The 21,994-nt window shown below is 53.2% G+C and overlaps 4 protein-coding genes across 5 annotated transcripts; all 4 read right to left on the bottom strand.

Annotated features, from left to right (window-relative positions):
• Window positions 1–134: 134 nt before the first annotated feature.
• On the bottom strand, window positions 135–2,984 carry CCDC24 (coiled-coil domain containing 24; the record flags this gene model as incomplete). The annotated part of the gene is made up of 8 exons (XM_080920981.1): window positions 135–336; window positions 411–489; window positions 596–665; window positions 1,000–1,054; window positions 1,527–1,649; window positions 2,218–2,334; window positions 2,465–2,628; window positions 2,859–2,984. 8 exons carry the CDS (start codon window positions 2,982–2,984, stop codon window positions 135–137), a joined length of 936 nt encoding a protein of 311 aa, XP_080777107.1.
• A 704-nt stretch (window positions 2,985–3,688) lies between these two features.
• B4GALT2 (beta-1,4-galactosyltransferase 2) lies at window positions 3,689–13,292 on the bottom strand. The gene is made up of 7 exons (XM_080921448.1): window positions 12,953–13,292; window positions 11,194–11,549; window positions 10,737–10,972; window positions 7,536–7,726; window positions 7,197–7,319; window positions 6,982–7,086; window positions 3,689–4,486 (listed from the first exon to the last, which is right to left on the bottom strand). Exons 2-7 carry the CDS (start codon window positions 11,495–11,497, stop codon window positions 4,336–4,338), a joined length of 1,110 nt encoding a protein of 369 aa, XP_080777574.1. The 5' UTR covers window positions 11,498–11,549; window positions 12,953–13,292; the 3' UTR covers window positions 3,689–4,335.
• Window positions 13,293–14,155: 863 nt separating this feature from the next.
• ATP6V0B (ATPase H+ transporting V0 subunit b) lies at window positions 14,156–17,052 on the bottom strand. Its single transcript, XM_080921961.1, has 8 exons — window positions 16,894–17,052; window positions 16,319–16,367; window positions 16,018–16,101; window positions 15,812–15,889; window positions 15,551–15,620; window positions 15,376–15,427; window positions 14,981–15,171; window positions 14,156–14,459 (listed from the first exon to the last, which is right to left on the bottom strand). Exons 1-8 carry the CDS (start codon window positions 16,958–16,960, stop codon window positions 14,433–14,435), a joined length of 618 nt encoding a protein of 205 aa, XP_080778087.1. The 5' UTR covers window positions 16,961–17,052; the 3' UTR covers window positions 14,156–14,432.
• Window positions 17,053–18,481: 1,429 nt separating this feature from the next.
• On the bottom strand, window positions 18,482–21,911 carry DPH2 (diphthamide biosynthesis 2). 2 transcript variants are annotated; one of them, XM_080921321.1, is made up of 6 exons: window positions 21,631–21,911; window positions 21,234–21,346; window positions 20,831–21,054; window positions 19,954–20,637; window positions 19,691–19,867; window positions 18,482–19,611 (listed from the first exon to the last, which is right to left on the bottom strand). In XM_080921321.1, the coding sequence occupies exons 1-6, from the start codon at window positions 21,775–21,777 to the stop codon at window positions 19,463–19,465; spliced, it is 1,494 nt and encodes a 497-aa protein (XP_080777447.1). In that variant the 5' UTR covers window positions 21,778–21,911; the 3' UTR covers window positions 18,482–19,462. The 2 variants fall into 2 exon arrangements, with proteins under 2 accessions (XP_080777447.1, XP_080777448.1); XM_080921322.1 differs by lacking the exon at window positions 19,954–20,637.
• Between the last annotated feature and the right edge of the window lie 83 nt (window positions 21,912–21,994).

A 21,994-nucleotide genomic window follows, 5' to 3' on the forward strand; every position in this document is an offset into this window, starting at 1 on the left:
CACACAGCTTGGGGTTGGGAGTGGGACATGTGAGCTCATCTGAGAATGAGGCAGAGACAGAGCTGTGGCAGCTGGAGGCAACAACAGATGGGTGAGTCTCGGCAGAAGCAGAAGACTGTTTTGTGAGCAGCCCTTCAGGTCGGTGCCTGGGATGCTGCACTGGAAACTGATGAAGTTGTTTTTTTGCAATAGCTGTACCGAAGTTGCCGTCCCCAGCGGCTGTTGCTTGCCTGACCTTGAGGGTGGGGGCAGCGCTCCGAAGGAGGTGTAGGCATGTAACCATGGAGACAAGGAAAGGGTCTAAGGCCAGGAATGGATGACCTCAAAGGCTTCTGCCTGCACAGGATGGGTAGAAGTGAGGTGACCATGATGTGAGCTTCACTCTACAGTGCCCTCCCTGTGTGGTGTACCTGTGCTTGGCAGCGGTACAGGAAGGCCCCAGAGAAACCTGTAGCTCCCGTTCCATAGCCTTCTTCTGATCCTTTATCTCTGTGGAAGGGCACAGCTGAGCTATCACCTGGCTTTTCTAGAGTATATACAGTTTAAGGTAAAGGGAGAGGACTGGGTACCCCAGGGGCTCGCCTGGAGTCCTTACCTCCTAGGGTGGGCATTAGGGTATCCTTGGAGGGCTGGCAAGCCTTCATCTGCTCCATTTCCAGACAGTGCTGTGGAGAGAGCTGTTTCAGTGGCCCTGCCTAAAGTTAAGAGACCAAGAGTCCTAGTCTGGGGCTCAGGAATAAGACCATGGAGCCTCTTGGCCTATCTTGAGAGCCTAGCCTGTGGAGAGCCAGGCTTAGCCAGGTGGCAGCTAGTTATGCCCTTGGACTTAAGGATGCAGCAGAGCTGGAGCTGTCAAGTGGATTAGTCTAAAACTGCCAACCAGGGCCTGATAGGAGAAATGGGCATAGGACCCAGAACCTTGATATGTAGTACAGACAGACACACAAACATGATCCCTGCTAAACAGAGAACCTGGGGAGGGCAAAGGGCTGTGCTCACCTGCAGGTCAGAGATCTCTTTCTGCAACATGTGACACTCCTCCTCCAGGAGGCTTCTAGACGGGAGCATGAACAGCCAGAGCCAGTGAGGCAGGACCTACCCAGATGAACCCACTGGATGGCCCCGCCCTCCAGAACCAGCACAGCTGAACTAGCTCCTCCATCCTCGGGCTATGTTGTCCTCTGTGCTGCCTGCTCGTAGCCTTCCAGCCCCACCGTTTCTGGGCACTTCAGTGCTTGCACTCCTACAGCACTATCCTCTTCTGTACCCTGCATTGGGTCTGTGGCTCATCCGTTAGCCTTGTGTCACAGCCTGTGTCTAACCTTCCCTTGGCTCCCCTTGTGCCAGGCTGAAATCCTAGGACCCTGCCCCCTCCTGGTCCCTGTAATTGGCTACTTGCTGGTATTGTATGTAGCAGTCCCACTAACTGCCCACCACACACACACACACACACAATTCCAGCCCCTTAAGATCCACTCCTGTCTTCTTGGCCCCGATCTACACATTCGGGTGCCCCTTGGCCTCACCTCAGGTGTCTGACAACCTGGTCGATGTTAGATACATTCAGTTGGTCTTTGATGACAGTGAGGTCCCTGGGACAGCTGACAGGTGAGGTTAACATCACCCTCTCTGTGTTGCTCATTCTAGTCCTTCAGGGAACAAATGCCATTTCTAGAGACTCGTTTTTCTCACAGAGGCAACATCAGAGGGTGCAAACAATAGTTCCAGCACCCAGGCTTGCACCTGGTAGTTCTGCCACCTCACCGTGTGACCTCAGGGAAATTGTCCTTTTAAGGGTTCATTCTCTCACCTGAGAAGCTGGGGACAATGCTCAGCTTATAGGATTGTGGGGGGATTTGAGTAAGTAAGAAATTGGAGCAGTCTACTTATCAACAGGAGGACATTCATTTCCCTCTTTGTCCCCAGCTGAGAATATCATTTGTCACCTCCTCCTGGCTCTTCATGCACCTCCAAGCCCTCAGTCTAAGCCTAAAAAGAACTGCTCACTGGACGTGGCCTCCTGTCCTCTCCCCCTCTCCAACCCTGGCTGCAAAAACTGTCCCTTTTATCAGCTTGGAAAACCACTGTCTGCCGCCAAGCTGGACAGGTGTCCCCTAAGGACTTCAGCCTTCATGTGCCAAGCCCTATCCCAAGTGGCTATAACAGCATCCACCCCCAGTTGGGTAGAATCTTCAGGGACAGAGCCACGCTCTTTACCTGGGCTCACCAGCTCTCATCAGGAATCGTTCCTGTTGTGCTGAGTCACACCTGGGCTCCTCTAAGGCAAAGCGAAGGACCCTGGGACTATACTGGGCCCACATCTGGGTCTGGTCCCTAAAAGCATGTGCATGAAAGGACCTGAGGACCTCCCTTCAGAAAACCCCCAGGAAAGGTCGCGCTGGCTCTTGAACAGGGGCAAACTCATCTGGTGTCCCGGCATGGCGGCTATGGCTGAGAATCCCACCTGCCCTCACTGATAGCCTTAAGGCGGAGGCCTTGGAGCAACTGTCGGAGTTCTTGGCGCATGAGGTCCCTCAGAAGGGGGGGTGGTGCCAGTAGGGAGGGAGAGTCCGAGTTGGACACTTGAGAAGACTGGATCTCTTGGAGCAGCGCCTTTAGCATCGCCACCTGTAAGGAGAGCTGGGGTACCTTGCCACCAGGGCAGAGAGGATGGGTTTATGTGTGTTGGTTGAGGGTGGTCAAGGGATGGGAGGAGCTAAACAGAAGAGCAAGGGCACACATGAGAACAAGGTGTTGGGGGGTCACCAAATAGAGCTAGGGACCTGGTGGTGGTAGGAAATCGTGAGTTGCAAGGACAGGCCTGGAATGTGACCCACCTCCACCCACCGGACTCCCACCTCCTCTCGCAACTCCAGGCTCAGGTCGACTGCCGCCTCTCCCAGAATCCTCTTCACTTCAGGCCGCTCCGGGAGTGGAACATGCTCCTCCACCAGCTCCCACAGTGCTGGGGAGTCCCCGGGCATGGCCTGCGTGGGTCGCAGTCCCCTGATCGTCACCTACGGGGGCCGGCCGGGGCCGGCCGGACAGCCCGCAGGTCAGAGTGCTAGATTTCCTAGGAGACGGATGGTTGATCTGGACCAGAGCCACGCCCACCAAGCCTCTCCAGCTGACATCATTACCCCGCCCCTTTCTGCTTATGTCCCCCACACTGGAATTGCGCTGTCTTTTGGTGGCCTACTGTGAGCAGACCCTTCAGGGTGAGGGATCCTGGCCTCTTCTGGGGGAAGCCTGGCTGTGGGAATCGGGCCTTAGCCCCTCCCCTCCTAAAGAGTCGGTCACCTGGGAAACCATCCCGCCCTGGGATCAGCCCTTGAAACAAAAAGCGGGCGGACCTGCCAGCAGTGGCTAAGTACATGGTGCTTATCCCAGGACACCTTTAGGCCTCTGAGGGAGAGAAGCTGAGAAATCTAGCCTCATTGGTTCGCTATTTCCTTATCCCTGCTAGTCTGAAAGCAGCGTCAAGATAAACTTTCTCCCTAGAACAGTGGAAGTAACGGGGCTAGGAAATTTATTAAGTCACTAGAAGACTCTAGCCAGGTCACCTCCCACAACACAAACAAGCTTCGGGGAACCAGATCCGCTCACAAACAGACAAGGAGCTGCTCCGTTAACGTTTTTTACTAAAGCACCCACACAAGTTTCTGTGCAACATATAAACAGAGCAGGCCCTGGGGTTCCTGCCTCCTCTCTAAGGGAGGGAGGCCTGAACCATTGACTGATCCGGGCCCCACTTGTCCCCCATGCAAAGGCCAACCCCATGATCCCAGGAAACAACACAGCACCCCTTCTGGTCCCCTCCTGGGGGCGCTCCTCAGTAGGTGGCTCACCAAAGCTTGCCCCCTACAATGTTGAATGAAAAAGGTTTCCCCTCCCCTGGAAGTATGAGGGGTCTCCAGATCTGAGAATTTCCCCTGGAAGAGTCAGTGCCCCCTAGTCAAACCTCCCACCTTCCCAGGCCCTAGAGGACTCGAGGGGAGAGGGGAAACTGAGGCACAGAGAGGTGGAGTGACCTAGCCCAGGCCACTCCGCGAGGCAGTGCAGGGGCTGGCCCAACCCTAACAGTGAGGAGGTTTGGGCTGGGAAAAGTAGGACAGGAAGAAGGGTTGACCCCAGAGAGGGCCGTAAGAGGGGCTTGCCCAAACGCCCCTCAAAGTGAGTTCTGACTTCTAGGTGCAGCTGGCTATTAAGACTCAGAAAACAGCTCACAGTCTCAGTCCTGGGGACGCCCCTAGAGCAGCTGTCAGCCAGGCTGTAGGTCAGTCCTCTGGCAGGCAGCCTTCCATACCAGAAAGGCATGGAGGACCTTCGTTAGTGTCAGCCTTGAGTGAGCCATGACATGGGCTGTCCAATGTCCACTGTGATGTTGGTGAAGAGTGGTTGCCGAGATACTTCCAAGACTCTGTACCGCACGGATCCAATGCCGTCCCACTTCATGCTCATCTTTGTGTTTTGGATCTTATTAAACCTAGAAAGGGAGACGAGTTCAGATCAAGGCTAACCGTCTGCTCAATCCTGAATCTCTGCAGTCAAGGCACGGGCCATTCTCTCCCTTCAGGGGTAACCTGACAGAAGCGCATTGCTCTTATATTTGCTCTCAAAATAGAGACCTCAGCCCCTGTCAGAAAGCTTAACAACCTCTCACAGGTCTCTCCGTTCAGACCGCTATCGTGTGTTTATTATTATTATTATTATTGGGGGATGTGTGTGGAGGTCAAAGGGTGAGGTTGAGCCTTTCCTTCCATCTTTATGTGGGTTCTGGAGACTCACAGACTCCTTTACTCACTGGACTATCTTGCTGGCTCAACTCTAGTATTTGAGGCATCCCACATGCACCCTGTCTCCAGAGACATGCCATCTTTCCTCTAACCCTTGCCATCTTGTTTCTCTTTATTAGTCATTCCTTCCATCTTCACTCCTGGATGCCAGACTGTACTGAGCCACAGGGACACCGCTGAGGACAGGACATGCAAGGCCCTTCCCATCACAGCTAGTCTGCCTCTCTAAAGGAGACTAGGCAAAAGAAACATCAGAGTGTACGGGTATGAGGTTACTACCTTGGGAGAAGAATCTGAAGGCAGAGGAAAGAACATTTCATGCAGAGGTCAGAGCATAGATAAAGGGAAAGTCTAGCTTGTCAGAGACGTATGGGCAGGACTCTGTAAGTCACAATGACTAGTTCATATTCTATGGGCAAGAAGACACCAAGGGATTCCTAACCCAGTTTCGGCAGAGGGGTAGGATGGAGGGAAGAGGCAAGAAAACCCTTGCAGTCACCAGAGCAAGAGCCCAGAGACCAGAATAAGGTAAAGGTCTGAGAAAGGAAAGCAGACAGGCTCAAAAGCTTTGTGGGTGGTCCTGACATGCCTTGCTGATGATTTCAACATATAGGGTAGGGGAAAGAATCCTAATTTTTGCTTTGCTTTTCAAGACAGGGTTTCTCTGTGTAGCCTTGGACGTGTCCTAGAACTCTCTCTGTGGGTCAGGCTGGCCTTTAAGTCATAGATCTTCCGGACTCTGCCTCACTGCCAGTCTGACTGCTGGGATTGAAGGTGTACATCACCAATGGCCCCTGAATAACTCTTAAGTTTGAGGCACAGTATTAGAACGATCATCCAGCCTTCCTTAGCCCCCAAATTTCATGTTGTCTAGCCATATCCACACCCAAGCAGACGTCACTAATTGATGATTAGTTAATCTTGCTAGTTTCTTCACCTCCCTTGAGCACAGAAAGACCTCCAAACAAATTCAACGGTGTCTCTTTCCCAGTAAGGGACTTTCCAAGACCCTCAAAGTCTTCTGGGAAAAAAACTACAAGTCCCCTGGTACTCAGCTGCACAACACTAAAGCCTCTACCATCGGCTCCTAGCCTTCAGATATTTAAGAACCAAATAGCTTCTAGGCTTCAGTAATGGCAGGCATGCTCAGAATCAACTCTTACACAGACAAGTGCCTTCCTCCACTCTGGTCTCCCCATCAGCCTGGCAGTACAGCACCGATGTATATGCCCAAGGGAACATGAGGCCGATCTCAGTAAAGAAGTAAACTCAAGCCCTGCTCTCACCACCTCTTTTATCTGCCAGAAAATCACCTGTTTTCACGACCCATGACATAACTATTTCCCTTGCCTAGTGTGAGCCTCACAAGGGAGAGGAAGACAAGGACTGAGTATGACAAGGAGGCCCGGCACCACTCACACATGCATCTGGAAGCTCGAGCAGTCTGCTTATATTTCCCACGTCTGTCAGACTGTTTCCAGCCAGCCATGAATAACTAATGTGGGTATCTTGAACCACACAAGAGTTGGGGAGGAGAGCAGGAGAGATGGCTCAGTGGTTAAGAGCACTGGCTGCTTTTCCAGAGGTCCTGAGTTCAATTCCTAACAGCCACATGGTGGCTCACAGCCATCTGTAATGGGATCCGATGCCCTCTTCTGGTGCATCTGAAGACAGCTACAGTGTACTCACATAAACTCATATCCATAAAATAAATTCTTTTTAAGTTGGTTGCTCTGATCTCAGAGGGGTTGGCACTGTCTCAGACCTCCCTCCCCAAACCTCCTCTGCTTGGCACACCTCTGTTGGGTTCCTAGGACCTAGGCTAGTACCCACTATCATCTTGTCTGCTCTGACGGGGCCAGTATAAGCAGGGAACATGCCAAGCACCTCAGTGAAGTATTTGGGAGCACAGATGAAAATGTGCCTATGCAATGACAACATAAGTTGGAATCGAAATTCTAGTCACCTCTGGGAACCAGGCCAGGGGTCCCAGGAGTCACCTTTAGAGGTCAAGGAATCAGGAACATTTGGGTCATTTCTAGGGATCAGCTGCCTCCTGAAAGCACTTCTCAGGGGCCAAGGATGCTCAGAGGCCTACTCTATGGGGTCAGCGATCGAAGGTATTTGGGATACTGGAAGTTACGACTAGGAATCAGGGGCATTCAGTGTAGGGGTGCTGGGTCACCTCTGAGGGTTGGGCTCGTTATGTTTGTCCCGGTCATGCTTGATCATGCGGTAGCGGCCTATCCGGACGTCTGGGCGTGAGATCTTCATCCCAGTCAGGGAGATCCTAGGATGGGAGACAGGCAGACTTTCAGGCACCGGGAGGGGTAAGGAGCCCCATGTAGTCTGTGCCTCCACACTCCCTGACCAGCCTGCTCTCTGCCTATCTATACTTACCGGTTGAAGATGTCATCATCCTCGCCGCCCCAGCCCCAGTACTCGTTGGGAAAACCATTGATCCTCAGAAACTGGGCCTTGCTCAGGCCTGACACACCTCCAAAGTAGCTAGCATAGGGCAACCTATGACATGGGAGAACAGGTGTTAGGGTCACAAGGGGATTCGAAATGCAGGATCACAGATGGTATGTAGGTACCATGTGTAACAAGGAACCAGGGAGGAGCTGCATTACACAGAAGGATCTGAACTTGGGGCCAACGGTTGGGATACTGAAGCTGGGACTAAGGGCCTGGGTCAAGTGGGGGTGGGTAGGTCTCAGTCTCACTAAGAGATCTCACCGGAAGCCAAACTTGTCCATGGCAATGGCAAAGTGTCGGGGCTGGTCACCACAACGGTACAGATTGCGGTCATCCATAGGGACCAGGTCCACATCACTGAAGATGAAGCAGTCGTAGGCAGCATCCTCTTTCAGTGCCTCAAGGAAGCCCACGTTGAGCAGCTTGGCTCGGTTGAAGGTCTCCTCACCATGCTGGTGGATGGGTGCATGGACACATCAGCTCTGGGGTCCAGACCCACAAATACCTGCCACTTCAGGTTCCATCGTGATCCCTGGGGCCTCACACATTGTACCCCACCTCCACAATTCCCTCAGATCCTCAGGATTAAATCCAGCTTGTCACCCTCGATTCCCCCATTTACAGTTTGGTTCCAGTCTCCTATTGGGTATTGTAAGAATCTATGGTCCAACCACCTTACATTGTTTAGGTATCACAGAACATGCTGGACCTTTTGATTACCAGGTACTGGGGTGAACTAGCACTTCCCCAATCTAGTAAACTCATGCCTAGAAAAGCTGACTTCCAAACAAACCTCCAGGCCCCAGTACAATTCTCCCTTCTCTCTGGGGCTTCATTTATACCTGTGTCTACTGAACCACTATTTAGAGTGCTCATCTCTTTCATTCATTCATTCAAACACAACCTGTGACTTTCTCCTTTGTACCAGATGCACCTCCTGTGTTCTAATGGAAAGTCTAGTAACGAGGTGCCCTGGTTTATCTCCCTACCGAGCCTACAGGTGTGACATGAGAAACAAGGAATGCCCTAAGTAGCTCCTCTGGCCGAGTTGATCCACCTCCAACTCCCTGGGCAGCTCCGGAGACAATGCAGGAATGTGCTAAGTGATCTTATCTTCCCAACAAAAAAAGATGAGCACAGTGGGTATTGGCAGTCACATCTCTATGAGCTCAAGACCCAGAGATAGGACTGCAGAGCTCCTGGCCATACAGATCCAGGCAACTCTGGACAGAGAGGGGAGATCTGACAAGAATTGGCCCCTCGGCTTCTGCTACAACCCGAGCTAAAGGCAGAAGCTTCTGCAGCTGGCATCTGTGAGTGGGTGCCTCCCAGCACTAGCCAAGTCTGAGAGGTGGGAGTTGCTCCCTCTGAACAGTGAACTGAACTCCACCGGCCCTGAGAGGGAGTGGCCATTTTCTCCTGGCTTATTTATCATCATTCTTCCAGCCTCTCTCACCAGCCAGAAGCCCTCTGCCTTTCCCATATGGCTCAAACATGCTCAGTTCTCTCTGGAGGGAAACAAACAAACAACCTAAACACACACACACACACACACACACACACACACACACACACAGAGAGAGAGAGAGAGAGAGAGAGAGAGAGAGAGAGAGAGCTTCCTTCCAGTATCACCCTAACTTTTGCCATTCCTTCTCAGCGGAGATTTTAAGAGTTGTCTCCAATTAGTTATTTTGTCAAATCTGATTCCTTCTTCAGCCCACTGCAATCTGCTTCCGCCCCCACCATGCCCCTGAAATGGCTCTCACTAGGCCCACCGTGTTGCTAAATCCACTGGACATACTTGGTCCACATCCCTCTCACTCCCCCACAGAGCTCACACAGCTGCCATGCTTCCTTCCTGACACTGCTGGGCTTCCAGGATATCTACTCCCAAGGGTCTCCTGACACACTCTGAATCCATCTTCTGGGCCTCTATAGCTGCCTTCGTTTTTCTCCATCTAACCCTTCAACGCTGCCCCAATATTCCATACTCTGCAGACATGTCAGATGTTGTGGGTTTTAAGAAATTTCTTGTGGGTGAGATGGCTCAGCAGGTAGAGTAATTCTCGGCGTAAGCCTAATGACCTGGGTTTGATCCCCAGCACTTCACAAAGTTGTCCTCTGACTTCCAAGTGTTCTGTGGTGATGTGTGTGTGTGTATAAACAAAACAAAACAGTTATAAAAAAGCAACCTCTAAATTATAGGCTAATGAGATGTATCAGTTGATAAAGTATTTGCTGCGCAAGCCTGACAGTTTAATCCAAGGAACCTCAAACCCAAAACCCATGTAAATCAGGGAAGGAGAGAACGCAGGAAATTGTCCTCTGACCTCCACATGTGTGCCATGATTTGAGCATGCCAGTTCGTGCACGCACACACGCACACACACACACTAAAAATTGTGTAATAAGGAATTGTCTACATACCAGTGTTTGTACTCTCCTGTCCCTCAGAGAAGTCCCTCCTAGATCCAGACTTACAGTCTGACTCCTTGCAAACATCCTTTCTCCTCTCCCAGGCTCAAACCATTCCAGACAAGAGAGCACCCTAAGTCACACTCCTCCATATTTAGCCTAGCTCCTCTGGTCCCCTTCCCACTCACAGGTGTGGCCACAAACACAGCAAACAGCCAAGACTAAACCCTTGCTTTGTTTCCACATCTCTCTTGTCTCTTACAGTGATGTCTCCCTTCACCCCATAAACTGCCTCACCCATAAGCATGTTCACCAGCTCTCTTCTGGCTGCTGTAATCCCTCCTAATTGGTCACACTACTTCTTGGCAACCCCTCCCTCCATTCTTCACATGTAACCACAACAACTAATACAGGTTACCCCCGTTCCAAACAATGGGACCCCACCAGCTCAGGCTAGACTCCAACTGTCACGAATACCTTTCAAGCTTTTCCTCCAGCTACCCTTTGCTGCCCACAAGAGATCAGCTCTCTTGCTAAGCTCTGGTCTTCTAGGGTCCTTTTCCTAGAAGGCTCACCTCCTCCTCCCCCCACCTACTGCCTGCTCATCTCTCACACATTGCAGGGATGAACCAGGCCCCTGTGTTCCCATTGCCCTTACTCCAATTCAACCACATCCCTTTCCTCCTGAATCCCTCAGGGGCAGTGACAGTATATGTATCGGGTTTTCTCCAAGACCCAATGCCTGATATCCCAAAGAGATGCCAAAACAAGCTATGTACACACCGCAAGAGCATATGCCAACATCTACACGTTCATATCCCTTCCACACACATAGCCTTCCTGTGTTCACTGACAGACACACACTCTCCATACCCACGCCGACACGCACAACCGTGAACAGGCAATTCTCACAGGTTTCTCCAGCCCCATGTGGACACCAGCAGGCTCATGGGTGCCCACCCCACATCCCTGAGCAGGCGCATCCACAGGTGCATGTGACGTCCTTGATGGCCAGCGCAACAGCCAAGAACTGCAGAGACCACGCACCTGGTTGATGACGTAGACACCGTAGCGCAGCCGCTGTCGCCTCAACATGGGGTGCAGGTAGTGGAGCCAGTAGCGTAGGTGGTGCTCCCGGTGTCTAAAGGGGATGATGACTGCCACCGTTTGGGCTGGGGTGCAGTCGGGTGGAGAATAGCGGCCGCCCAGGAGCACACCTGGGTTCTCCCTCTGCACCCGTTCCAGAGGCATGGGTGAGGTGAATTCGATGACCACTCGGCCCACTGCAGGCAGGACAGTGTCAAGAGTCAGGGTCTTTGCCAGAATCCGGGGACACTAGCCACCGATTCTGTTGGGAGTGGGCAACAGAGCCCCAGGAATTTGCCCTCTGTCAATAGACCTGAAGCCTCGGTGCCCCCATGGTTCAGCGCTCCAATTCCCTAGTCACACTGGTAGGAGCCTCTTCCCACCCCTACAACAGGTAGGCCCTACTCTACAGGCTCACCAAGACCAGGCGGCACGTCAGGACAGGGTGGAATGACTGGAGCCGTGGAGCCCGGCCTGGCACTGGGCACTTCGGGAAGCCCGGAGCTAGCGGCAGTGGCGTTGGGCCGAGAGCAGTTAGTACTGCTGCTGGCTGCAGGGTAGAGGGCATGTGCTGGGCTTCGGGTACTGAAGCGGCTGAAAAAGGCCAGGTGCTGGGCGTACACGTCGAAGTAGAGGATGACAGCCACAAGGAAGTGCAGCAGGCAGAGAAGGAGCACAGCCTTGCAGACCCGCTCCAGCGTCCCCCCCAGCAGTCTGCTCATCCCGCAGGTGGCCAATGGCCCGCCCAATGGGCCCAAGCATCCGGCTGCCAGCCTGAACAGGGGAAGAGAAACAGATCCCACAGGTCAGGAGAGGTCAGGCGATGAAACCCATCTGCTTCCTACTCAGCTGCTCATTCACAGAACCCTATCCTCACTTACCTTTCACACACCTTGACACTCACGGGCAAACACACCAGCAGTCGCTGGCAATTCGGTGTCCGCTCTCCTAGGCACACCCCAGCACTAAGCCACCCAAACATACACATAAACCCTCACTATACAACCCCATACCCTCATGGCCACAGCGGTACGGACAGGTGAATTTGATTCCCCAGGATTGCACCTCAGCACCAAACCACTTGTACCTATAGGCTCCACCTGAGCCCCAGAGACCAGCTACCTCCCAGGATAGACTCCTCAACACAGGACACACAGTTCAGAGAACAAATCACTTACTGAGTGCCTATCATGTAGGAATACTTTACACTATGACTACATTTAGTCCTTCCAAGGGCCATGATGGGAAGTCACTTAGACCCTTGGCCAGTTTGGGCACTCAGGTCCCAACAGCAAGCAGGCCTGGCCAACGAGGACCAGGCTGAGAAGGGACCTTCAGCATTCAGGAGTGCCCTCCCCATCCCAAAAGGAGAGGATGTTTAAAAGGTTCCTTCCCACTAGAACAGGGGAAAGCATGTTGTGGGGTAAGCAATAGAGAGCCCCTCACTAAGACCTCAGGCTAGCTAGCTCTGGAACCTGATTAGCAAAGCTTGTTCTGATTCCCGAAATGGAATCCACTTGGACCCCCAGAGGAGTAAAGTTCATAGGCTTTCAGAGGTGGTGGTGGGGGATAGGGGTGTCCTTGCTTGGACCAGGTCTCCCCTGTAGTTCCAAAAGGTCAACAAACACTTCTGGACTTGTTCCTGAGAGCAGAATATCTCAAACATCCATGAAATCACATAGACAGCTTTAGTGCCAGCAGTAGGCACCCACACTCAACCATACTCAAGGGACACACAGAGACCTACATAGAGAGCTAGACACACTTGGGGCGACAGTAACATACGAGCCACATATATCAACAAACCGCGGCTCGGACTTATACAAGCATAGCCATTCACCCAGACCCACGTGCAAGTATTCCCACCCCTCCCTCCGGGGCAGGGGCTCTAGGTCAGGTTAGCCACCAAGCTGAGGGGTGCGTCTGGGCGGGGCTGGGAGGCTGAACACGTGGCAGCCTGGGACGGGGGAGGCAGCAGAGGACAGGTGGGTGTGGAGCCCTGGGGAGGGGTGCATGCAGTGGGGGATGTGGATGTGGGGCCGGGGCGAGCGCCTCTGAGAGACACAAGGCCAGGGCGAGCGAGGACAATGAGGGAGGCCGAATGGGGGCGGACGCCGGAGCCCAGGAGGCTAGCGGGATGGGGGTAGGGTGGGGTGCAGCGCCGGTGCCTCGCTCACCGGGTCCTGGACTGGGATCTGTGGCGGCGCGCGGGCGGCCCCCTAGCCGGGCCGAGTCTGGAATGTCGGGGCCCTGGGTGGGGGGCCGCGCGCGCCCTCCTCTCACGCAGCGCTCGGGGCTCAGCAGGGGGCGCCGCTCCAGCTCGGGTAGGGATCCCAGCTCCAGCAGCTGTGGACGGCTCTGTTCCCCATGGCCCGGCCCCACCGCCCGGTCAGCGGTCCCCGAGGCTCCCGGGCCACCTCCCGCCGCCGCCGCGGGCCATGGAGCCGCGCCACCCCGGGAGGCAGGGCGGGGCCGGGCAGACCCACGGACCGGCGGACCGACGGACCACAGCGCTGCCGCCTCCCTCCCGCGCTACGGCTCCTCGGAGGGGCAGGCCAGGCCGGCGCGCCCGCGCGCGCGCCCCCGCGGCCCCCGCCTCCAGTGCGCCCGCACGCGCCGCGCGCCGCTCCGCCGCCCGCCCCTGCCGTTGGCCCTGCGCGGCCCAGCCAGCGGGAAGGTGCGTTTGCGGATGCCCGAGACCCGGGAAGGGCGCGGGAATCCGTCAGGTTCCTCCACCAGCTTGCCGTAGGGATGGAAAGAGACCAGGAGTCAGATGGCTAGGCCCTTCAGATAGTTGGGAGGGAGGTGGTCTGGATAGTGGGTTAGGGCCTCGCCAACTGTTTTCTGGGAACGTGAGTCAAGGTCAGCCAACCAAGGCTGCCTGCTGGGTAAGACCCTTAGAGGTGTTGACTGAAAAGGCCTTACTGGGTAAAAGCAGGTTGGGTACGATTGGGGGTGGGGGGGCAAATCAAGAATTGTGTAGGAATGGGTGGAGCTGAATAGGGCCCCAGGAACTAAGACCAGAAAAGAGGTTTCTGGAAGGGTTAGGTGTTAATATAGGACTATTAAGAAAAGTAAAAAACTGAGTTTCAGGAGTATAGCGCCAGAGAGAAGTAGCTGTGTTGAGTTTGGGTCTAGGGCAGAGGTGCAAGGGCACAGGGCTAGGAGGATCTTAGAGCCCAGACTCTTCAACGAAGAGGCGCCAGCATTAATTACAGTCGGCCTAGCACCCTGACCTCCCATGCAGGAGCCAGCACTGTCCAGAGCAGACATGGTATGTAGATAGAAAGTTACAAGAGGTTGGAGTGAGTGCACAGGCCCTACCCTTCCTCTGTGAAAGGTGTCGCAAGGGGCCAACAGAAGCCTCACTGACTGGGACAAATACCAAGTTTATTTCACAAACACTAGGAAGATGGGCTGGATGGGGGCTGGGGTGCCACAGGTGCACAGCTGTACACAGTCACCATCAGCAGCCCACTCCCCACACTGGGGTTCAGTCTGGACTGCAATGCCTCCAGAGTCAACAGGCAGCGAGAGGTGAGTGCGGGAGGGCACTGAACACCAAGCCCCAGGAAGGCTAAGGGACACAGCTCCAGCTGTCCCAGGAAAAACCAGCAATAAATAACAGTGGGGCACGGCCCCACCCATACAGGTCATCTAGTCACCCATCTTCACTCTGGAGGTCTGCAAAAAAAGAACAGGACAAATCAGGCAAGGACAGTGACCAGTGACAAGATCAGAACCAGCAAGCTAGTAGGTGGACAGACAAGACCACAGAAGGATGACCACACAAGGACAGACACTATGACAGACAGACATGGACAATAACAAAGTTCAGCTGTACAACAAAGAAGACCGTGTCGGTGTCCCCAAGAGTCAACCCAGCCAAGCAGAACCCTAAGTCATGTTTAGACCTTCAGGACGGTCTTTCAGTTGCAAACTCACACGCTGACAAAATGCTAATTTAGACATGCTAGTCTGACACGAATGTGATACACATAGAAACACAGACCCTGAGACAGACAGGACACAAAGACATCTTCAGAGACAGCAGAGGAAAGAGATGCAAATGGAGGGACTAATGGAGAGATGTGTGCATATAAAGCAGCAAACGAAGGGGGGCCAAGAGATGCAATTCTATTCCTCTGAGCAGAGTAGGGCAGGGCTAGGCTAAAGAGACCACAGCTCCCTAGGGGAATTCACACCTGAAGGATTGCAACGATGACCCCAAAGAGGCCAATGGCACTGCCAAAGATCTCCACGATGAGAATTTTTACAAAGAGGCTGGGGTTCTGTGCATCAGCCAGGGCAGCCCCACTGCCCACGATGCCCACGCAGACTCCACAAAACAGGTTGGACAGACCGACGGTGAGGCCAGCCCCAAACATGGAGTAGCCTGGAGGGTAAAAAGTAGCTCAAGTGAGGCAGAGGCAAGCAGGAGCAGAATGGTCCAATGTGGGCATGTCTGGATGGTGGGGGTGTCTCACTATGTAGTTATGTAGTGCTGGTTGGCCTCTTACTTGGTGCTGCCACGTCCCAGTACTGGGACTAAAGGCCCACAGCACCACGTCTTGCAAGACTGAGTCTGTTACCCACTTACCTGCATGGTAGTTTCGATGGCCAATGGCCTTGGGGTCAGTAGCACTGAAAGGCTGTGAGGGGCAAAATAAGTCATCAGAAGGCATCCCATAATGCACCTAGCTTCTCTTCCCTCTAATCTTTAGGGAAAGCATAGACATTTTGATGAATCCTTATCCCCACTGACTTTCCCTTACCTCAGCCATGTTGCTGATGACAATTGCCATAATGATGCCATAAATGGCCACCGCTTCACAGAAGATAATGCTGGCAACCGTAGTGGTAAATGTTGGGGGAGGGGCGGGAGAAAGAGATAAGGAAATCAGCCATTTCTCCAGAAAATCCCCAGCCAACTTTCCTTGACTCACATACACGCTACGATGTGACTGGTCACAAGCCAGTATGTCATCAGACCTCCATTACCGCTCATTTTGACATTCAAAAGCCTTTACACTTACCTAACCAAGTTCTTGGTCTTGATTCTGGGGGCTTTCACCCCACCCCCAATGATGGAAGAGCCGGTGATATAAATTCCCCTGATAGAAGAATAAGAAACTGATTAGAGCCCAAGTAGTCACTGGCCCCAGGATGATTAAGAACCCAGTGATGATTCCACCGGCCACAACTCAGCACCTCCCACTTGTCCCACCACCCCAACACTCACCAGGCTGCTCCAACCACAGACAGAGAAATTGCTAGGCCAATGCCCAGATTCGACCACATGAAGGGGGAAGTTTCCGTCAGGAACCTGGTGTGGAAACGGGGAAGAAAGCGATTCAGCTGTGGTCAGAAAAGGGCAGGGGTGGGGAGACACAAAATCAACTCCTACCCAGCTCCAGCCCACCAGTCCCAGACGTTGCATCTCTACACTTCATATTTCCCCAAGGTCCGTGTGAAGAGCTGGGCTAGGGCTCAGACCACAGCAGAGAGGCCCCTAGGAGAATCCTCTCCATGCCCTTCCTTACCATGCCACATCAAAGCGAAAGCCCAGGTCAAAGATGGTGTAGCAGATTCCTGCAGCAATGAGGAAAGGAGTTAAAGGGCTGCTCTTTCGAGACACAGTCCCCAACCGAGGAAAAAAACACTGCCCAGCTGTCAAACTGTCAGCCACCTACATCTAATTAGACAAGCGAACAGTCCAGGAGAGAAACAGCACCTCCACCCAGGCCTCCATTTTTTTTTTTTTCTCTTTTGCCACTCCCTAGGTAACCCGTCTTAATGACACCAAGCCCCTTCCCGGGCTGGAGGGAACGGGCGCTGTGTCCAGGCCGCGCCAGATCCTGCCGGCCCAATCGCTGTTTACCCAACAAGCTGTGAATGGGGGGGAGGGCAAGGAGGAAAAAGAGGAAGCGGGGCGCCCAAATAAGCGGCTCGCGGACGAGAGGAGGCCAGGAACCTGGTGTCACGACTCTGGAAGGGCCAATGCTGCTCTCCCAGCCCAGGGCCGTCGCGGGAGGGCACCGCGCTGGGCTGCCTCCCGCTGCCACCTGCCCCCCGCCCCAACCAGCAGGCCACCTTGGCCCGCCTGGGCCCCGCTCACCCACGACGGTCATACAGGCCCAGAAGGCCACAAAGATCCCGAGGTAGAGCAACTCCAGCCCCGTCATGGCAGCAGCGACGGCAGGGGTCGGATCGGTGGGACCTTAGGTTAACCGCGTCCACCGTCCGCCCCGCAGTCTGTCGACCCGCCCCGCAGCGCCACCTGACCCACGCATGTGATGCGCCGGCTCCACGTGACCCCCGCGCACAGTGACTGGCTGCCTGAGACGGGGCCTTGAGAGACGTCATGCCGCGAAGCACTGTGGTGGTTGTAGTTTCGTCGGGCGTTCTGTGCGACAGGTACTGGCTCTGCACCTGCGCTGCCGGTTCTCTAACTTTCCACTGGACTCCCAGTTTATTCTCCAAACACTGCAAATCCTTCCTGTCTGTTCTAGTTCTGCCTAGTTCCCTCTGCTTGAAGCAGGATTTCGTGGTCTTCGCACTGCCTAGCTAATGCCTGCTGGTCATCGGAGGTCATTCTAAGTTGTCTTTCCTAACCTAGAGGTAGGATGGAATGCCAGCAGCGAATGTCCATGATATCCAGGTGATCTCTTTTTTAAAAGATTTTATATGTGAATAAAACATCGATGTGTTAAGGCATACCAGAAAAGGTCATTGGATCCCATTACAGATGGTTGTGAGCCACCATGTGATTGCTGGGAATTGAAAGGACCTCTGGAAGAACAGTCAGTACTCTTAACCGATGGGACATTTCTCCAGCCTCCCTGATGATCTTATAAGGCGATGCCATTCTCCTCTTCAAATCCCCTGTGGATCCTATTTCACTTGGGACAGAAGGGAGATCCTTAGATCTTAAAGTATGCAAAGCAAACACTGTAACAGCAAAGCTCCAGGCCCCTAATAGACTATCCTCTGAACTAGCCCTCATCAGTCATAGCCCTCCCTTGCATTTGGCCCACTCTGTAGCTTCCAGCCTCTGCTCACCTTCAAGGCCTTCCATACCCATTCTCTTTAATATTCCAACCCCAATCTCCCTTACACAATCCCTTTTCGTTCCCAGATTTGTGTTTTCCCATAATTATCATCACTACTTGAAACGGTAGGTTTTTGTGTCTGTCTACTCTCCCCAGGAGGCAGGAGATCCATGGTTTCTGTTGTGCTCAGTACTGTTTCTAGTGTCTGGCATACAGATGGGTCCTCATAACATGCACATAACATACATGACTGATGCTCATTCTAGTCCCATTCCCGTGTTAGTGTACAGCTCTGACTCTGCTATTAGCCTGGGCACATGAACTGGATAGTGCCAATATAAAATTCTTTGGTTAATGTGGACAAATTTTGAGATCCAACCATACACACACACAGTACTAGGAATTAAACCCTAGGACCAACACTATCAACACTCTGAAGCATCCACCATGTTCACTGAAGTCTTTGTTTAGACCCAAAGGTTTTTTTCACTCCATTTTGTCTTAAAGATTTATTTATTGTATGTGAATACACTGTAGCTGTCTTCAGACACACCAGAAGAGAGCATCAGATTCCATTTTCAGATGGTTGTGAGCCACCATATGGTGGCTGGGATTCTCTGGAAGAACAGTCAGTGCTCAAACCACTGAGCCATCTCCCCAGCCCTTTTCACTCTATTAGAATAGACAATATTTTTTCTCTCTACAAGATCCAGCTTAGAATTCTCTGTCTGGGATACCTCTTAAGTCCCCTTCAGGAGCCTGCTATGAGACCCAGCTGCCCCTGGGGCTCCCTTCACACACAATTATATTGTGGGGTTACTATGTCTTCCCAAGCACATTTTGAGAACAGTAATCTAGTTAAAAATAACTCACACATCCATCCACAGGAACTGTTAGAACTGAGCTTTGTTTGGTGAATAAAGACAAGAGAAAAAGTATTCAGTTTATTTTGGTTTCTTTGGTGTCCCCAGGAAACAAGTCTGAGCCAATGTACCCCAGCACTGTATAATAGAACTTTGTGCCATGGTGGAATTGTCCTCTTATGTCCCACAAGCAGCCATGTGAGTGCTTGAATGTGATTAGTGTAACTGAAAAACAGTTTTTTATCCACTTTAAATGGCAAAGCCATGTGTCCAATGAATACTGTCTTGGGCAGTACAGGTCTAGACCAGTGGTTCTCAATTAGGAGCAGTTACATGACATCTGCCAACATCTAGAGATAATCTGGGTTATCCTGAGGGGGGAGGTGTGGGATCGGGAGGAAGAAAGGTGCTTCTGTCAGCTGAACCTGAACATCCTCCTCTGTACAGAATAGCCTCCAAAGTAAAGAATTACTCTGCTCAAACTGTCACCAGTGCTGAGGTGGAAAAACCCTGGTCTGGATCATCCAACTCCTGCCACCGACCAAGTCCCAGAATGCTGACAGATGAATCCAGGAAAGCCCTGGGAGCCCTCCCTGAGTTACCTGGACCCCCAGTCAAACAGGCATTTTGCACTGATGTGCTTGAGGCAGCACCAACACAGGCTACAGCTCCCTGAGGAGCTGTCTACACTCCCTCTGCACAGGCATCAAGTATCCCTGTGAGAGGACGAGAAGTTGGTGCAAGGAGAACAAGTCCCAGCAGACTTATCGCTCTACGACTCTGGCCTCACACTGGATTGGCTGCTTCCCTCATCCTCATAGGCAATGGCAATACCTCGTCTTCCTCTGACAGCTGCTTTCACTGGTGTCTGGCCCAAGCAGGGCTCCAGCCCCCGCCAGCTCCGGGAACTAAGGAATGAAGCTACAGAGGGAAAGAGAATGAGCTGTGTGGGCTGGACCTGGACAAGAATCTAGCAGGGGGCAGGTTCTTACATGCTTACCTGCAGGGCTGCTTTCAGCCAGCTCCAGCTGGGGCCTTGGAGTTAGGGCAGAACACCTAGTGTCATCTGATGACTTCCAAGGAGGTGGTGACCGGAGCTCCCCAGAAATGAGTGACACATCTGGGGTGTCCCACAACTCTGACTCAGGTGGTGGGAGTGGCACATGGAAGGGAGAACCTAAAATGGAAGGAGAAAAGAAAGCTCTCCCAGTTTCTCAACTCCAAGCCCTAACTTTCAAGCCAAGATGTGGCCCCACCACTCACCAGGCAATAGCTCTGCATAATGTGTGAGGTGGGGAGCCAAGCCTGGTGGGGGCCAGGCAGGGTTGCAGGCGGCCTCCAATTCACATGGTGTCAATACAGGCCGAAAGAAGCCACCTGCAGGCTGGGGGGCTAGTGCTCCCAGAGGACAGGCTAACAGCACAAAGACATCCATCTCAGGGAAGTTGGCAAGCTTGGCAGGTGTCGGCTTCCCCAGGGCTAACACATAGCTCCGTTTCCCAGCAGCTTCAGTCAGTTTCCTTAAGTGTGCCAGCGCCTCACGGTGTTGAGCCACACCTAATGTGCCCGCCAGCAGCCCTACCACACGGGCATCTCTGGCCCTCTCTACAAGATACAGTCTTCGTGCTCTTAGTCTCCCAGCCTTGGCACCCTGGTCTTGTGTCTGTCCTGTGTCTGGACAACAGGAAAAGAAGGGCCGTCCTGGCGTCCACCCCAAGAGCAGTCTGCTCAGATCTGGATCAAGGTTGGGGTCAGAGCTTGCTTGAGAAGCCCCCACATAGAAGGCACCGTATTCTTCCAGACATCTTCCTGGGCTCAGGGGAAAGCGGCGCCCAAAACGCTCCAGTGACTCAGGCTGTGAGCTTGGGGACCCCACTGGCAGGGGAAGAGCTGGGCTGGAGATGAGCAGATCTTGGTACTTTGGGCGCAGGAGGGTGGCCAAAGGTTCTGAAAGAGGTGGCATCAGTGTTGAAGGCTGGCAGAGTAAGAGATGTCCTTTCCCCAGGTGCCTGAATGTGACCCTAAATCACAAGCTAGGCCAACCGAGGCCAAGAGCTCTAGGGGCATGTGCTTAAATTGGGGGAATTAAGGCATGCAGCATGAACCCACCCTTCCTTCCCTCACAGGTATAATTTCTCACCAAGGGCATGGGCACAAGCTGGCTCACTCAGCAGTACTACCGGTGCTGTGGTATCTGGGTTCTGGGCTTCAAAGGCTTTTGCACAGAGCTCCAAAGCAACGGAACGTTGACCAAGGACAAAGGTGATGGGCAGCAAGGAGGCTGGGGGGCTTAAGCAGGCAGGACCAAAGTGTACAAGGGCTTGAGCTCCAGCCTGCTCAGCACCCAGCACATCCACACAGCAGCTGCAGAGGAGAGAGTACTGGTAAGAGGTGCTCCCTACCTGGAGAGAGTTGTCATCAATGGGAAATGTGGCCAGTGGAGAAAATGGTACCAAGCTAGGAATTCACTGTCACTGTGGGAAGCTGGCATCATGCAAACACAGTCACTAGAGGCAGACACTGTGAGCAGGGAAACTTCATACCTGCCATAAGCTGTGTCCCCTAAAATGAACATCTTGGATCCTGTGACTTCCTCCAGCCGTGCAGCCAACGCTCCAGCATCTCCTAGTAACTGGTCAGGAAACTGCAAGGCCACCTGTAAATACAAGTCATAAGTCAGCGACAACCTCACTCCTCCACCAAGAGCCTCTGCAAAAAACAAAAACAAAAAAAACAAAAACAAAAAACCCCCTAACTTTCCAAGTCCCTACTTCCAAAGGGACAGTCAGCCCCACAGAGTTGTGGGTGATCCATGCGACACACGGGTGGGCTCCGATTTTCTCAACCAATCCCCACATAGCACTCGAAATCCCAATCTCCGCAACCCATTCCCAGAGGCGAGTCCCCCCTTCCCGCCCTCTTCTCTAAGTCAGTCCTCACCCGCTGACATCCTAAATCGCAGACAAATTTCGTGACTCGCTCCAGCTCGTACACTCGGTCCAGGTCTTCAGGAGGGGTGAACTGCCCTGGAACTCCCGCCTCCCGTTGCAGCGCCGCCTCCGCGGGGCTGCTGAAGGTAGACTCCATGGGGCGCAGCTTGGATGGGGCGAGATACAGCTGCACTCTCCAAAGTCCTCGAGGTCACAGCAGCTTTGTTTGTGGATCGGGACCAACCTGTCCCCGGGTCCTAGGATCCACAAGATAGGCTTCCAAATTCCCGGTTCCCCATTACACATGGTCCTACGGAGATTACTTCCGGGTTCAAGGACTACCCACAGAGAACCAATCACCAGCCTCGCACTCA

This window comes from Micromys minutus (genome assembly GCF_963924665.1).
Source record: "Micromys minutus genome assembly, chromosome: 9".
Taxonomy (NCBI): domain Eukaryota; kingdom Metazoa; phylum Chordata; class Mammalia; order Rodentia; family Muridae; genus Micromys; species Micromys minutus.

Excerpts from the sequence above, each read along its gene's own strand:
- B4GALT2 (XM_080921448.1), bottom strand. The coding sequence starts at position 11,497 with ATGAGCAGACTGCTGGGGGGGACGCTGGAGCGGGTCTGCAAGGCTGTG. Across the intron at positions 7,320-7,535 it reads ATGGACAAGTTTGGCTTCCG|GTTGCCCTATGCTAGCTACT; the intron begins GTGAGATCTCTT and ends CCCATGTCATAG. Across the intron at positions 7,087-7,196 it reads GATGATGACATCTTCAACCG|GATCTCCCTGACTGGGATGA; the intron begins GTAAGTATAGAT and ends CTCCCATCCTAG.
- ATP6V0B (XM_080921961.1), bottom strand. The coding sequence starts at position 16,960 with ATGACGGGGCTGGAGTTGCTCTACCTCGGGATCTTTGTGGCCTTCTGG. Across the intron at positions 15,890-16,017 it reads TCTGTGGTTGGAGCAGCCTG|GGGAATTTATATCACCGGCT; the intron begins GTGAGTGTTGGG and ends TTCTTCTATCAG. Across the intron at positions 15,172-15,375 it reads CCATCGAAACTACCATGCAG|GCTACTCCATGTTTGGGGCT; the intron begins GTAAGTGGGTAA and ends TTTACCCTCCAG.
- DPH2 (XM_080921321.1), bottom strand. The coding sequence starts at position 21,777 with ATGGAGTCTACCTTCAGCAGCCCCGCGGAGGCGGCGCTGCAACGGGAG. Across the intron at positions 20,638-20,830 it reads AGCTTGTGCCCATGCCCTTG|AACCTTTGGCCACCCTCCTG; the intron begins GTGAGAAATTAT and ends CACCTCTTTCAG. Across the intron at positions 19,868-19,953 it reads TTATGCAGAGCTATTGCCTG|GTTCTCCCTTCCATGTGCCA; the intron begins GTGAGTGGTGGG and ends CTTCCATTTTAG.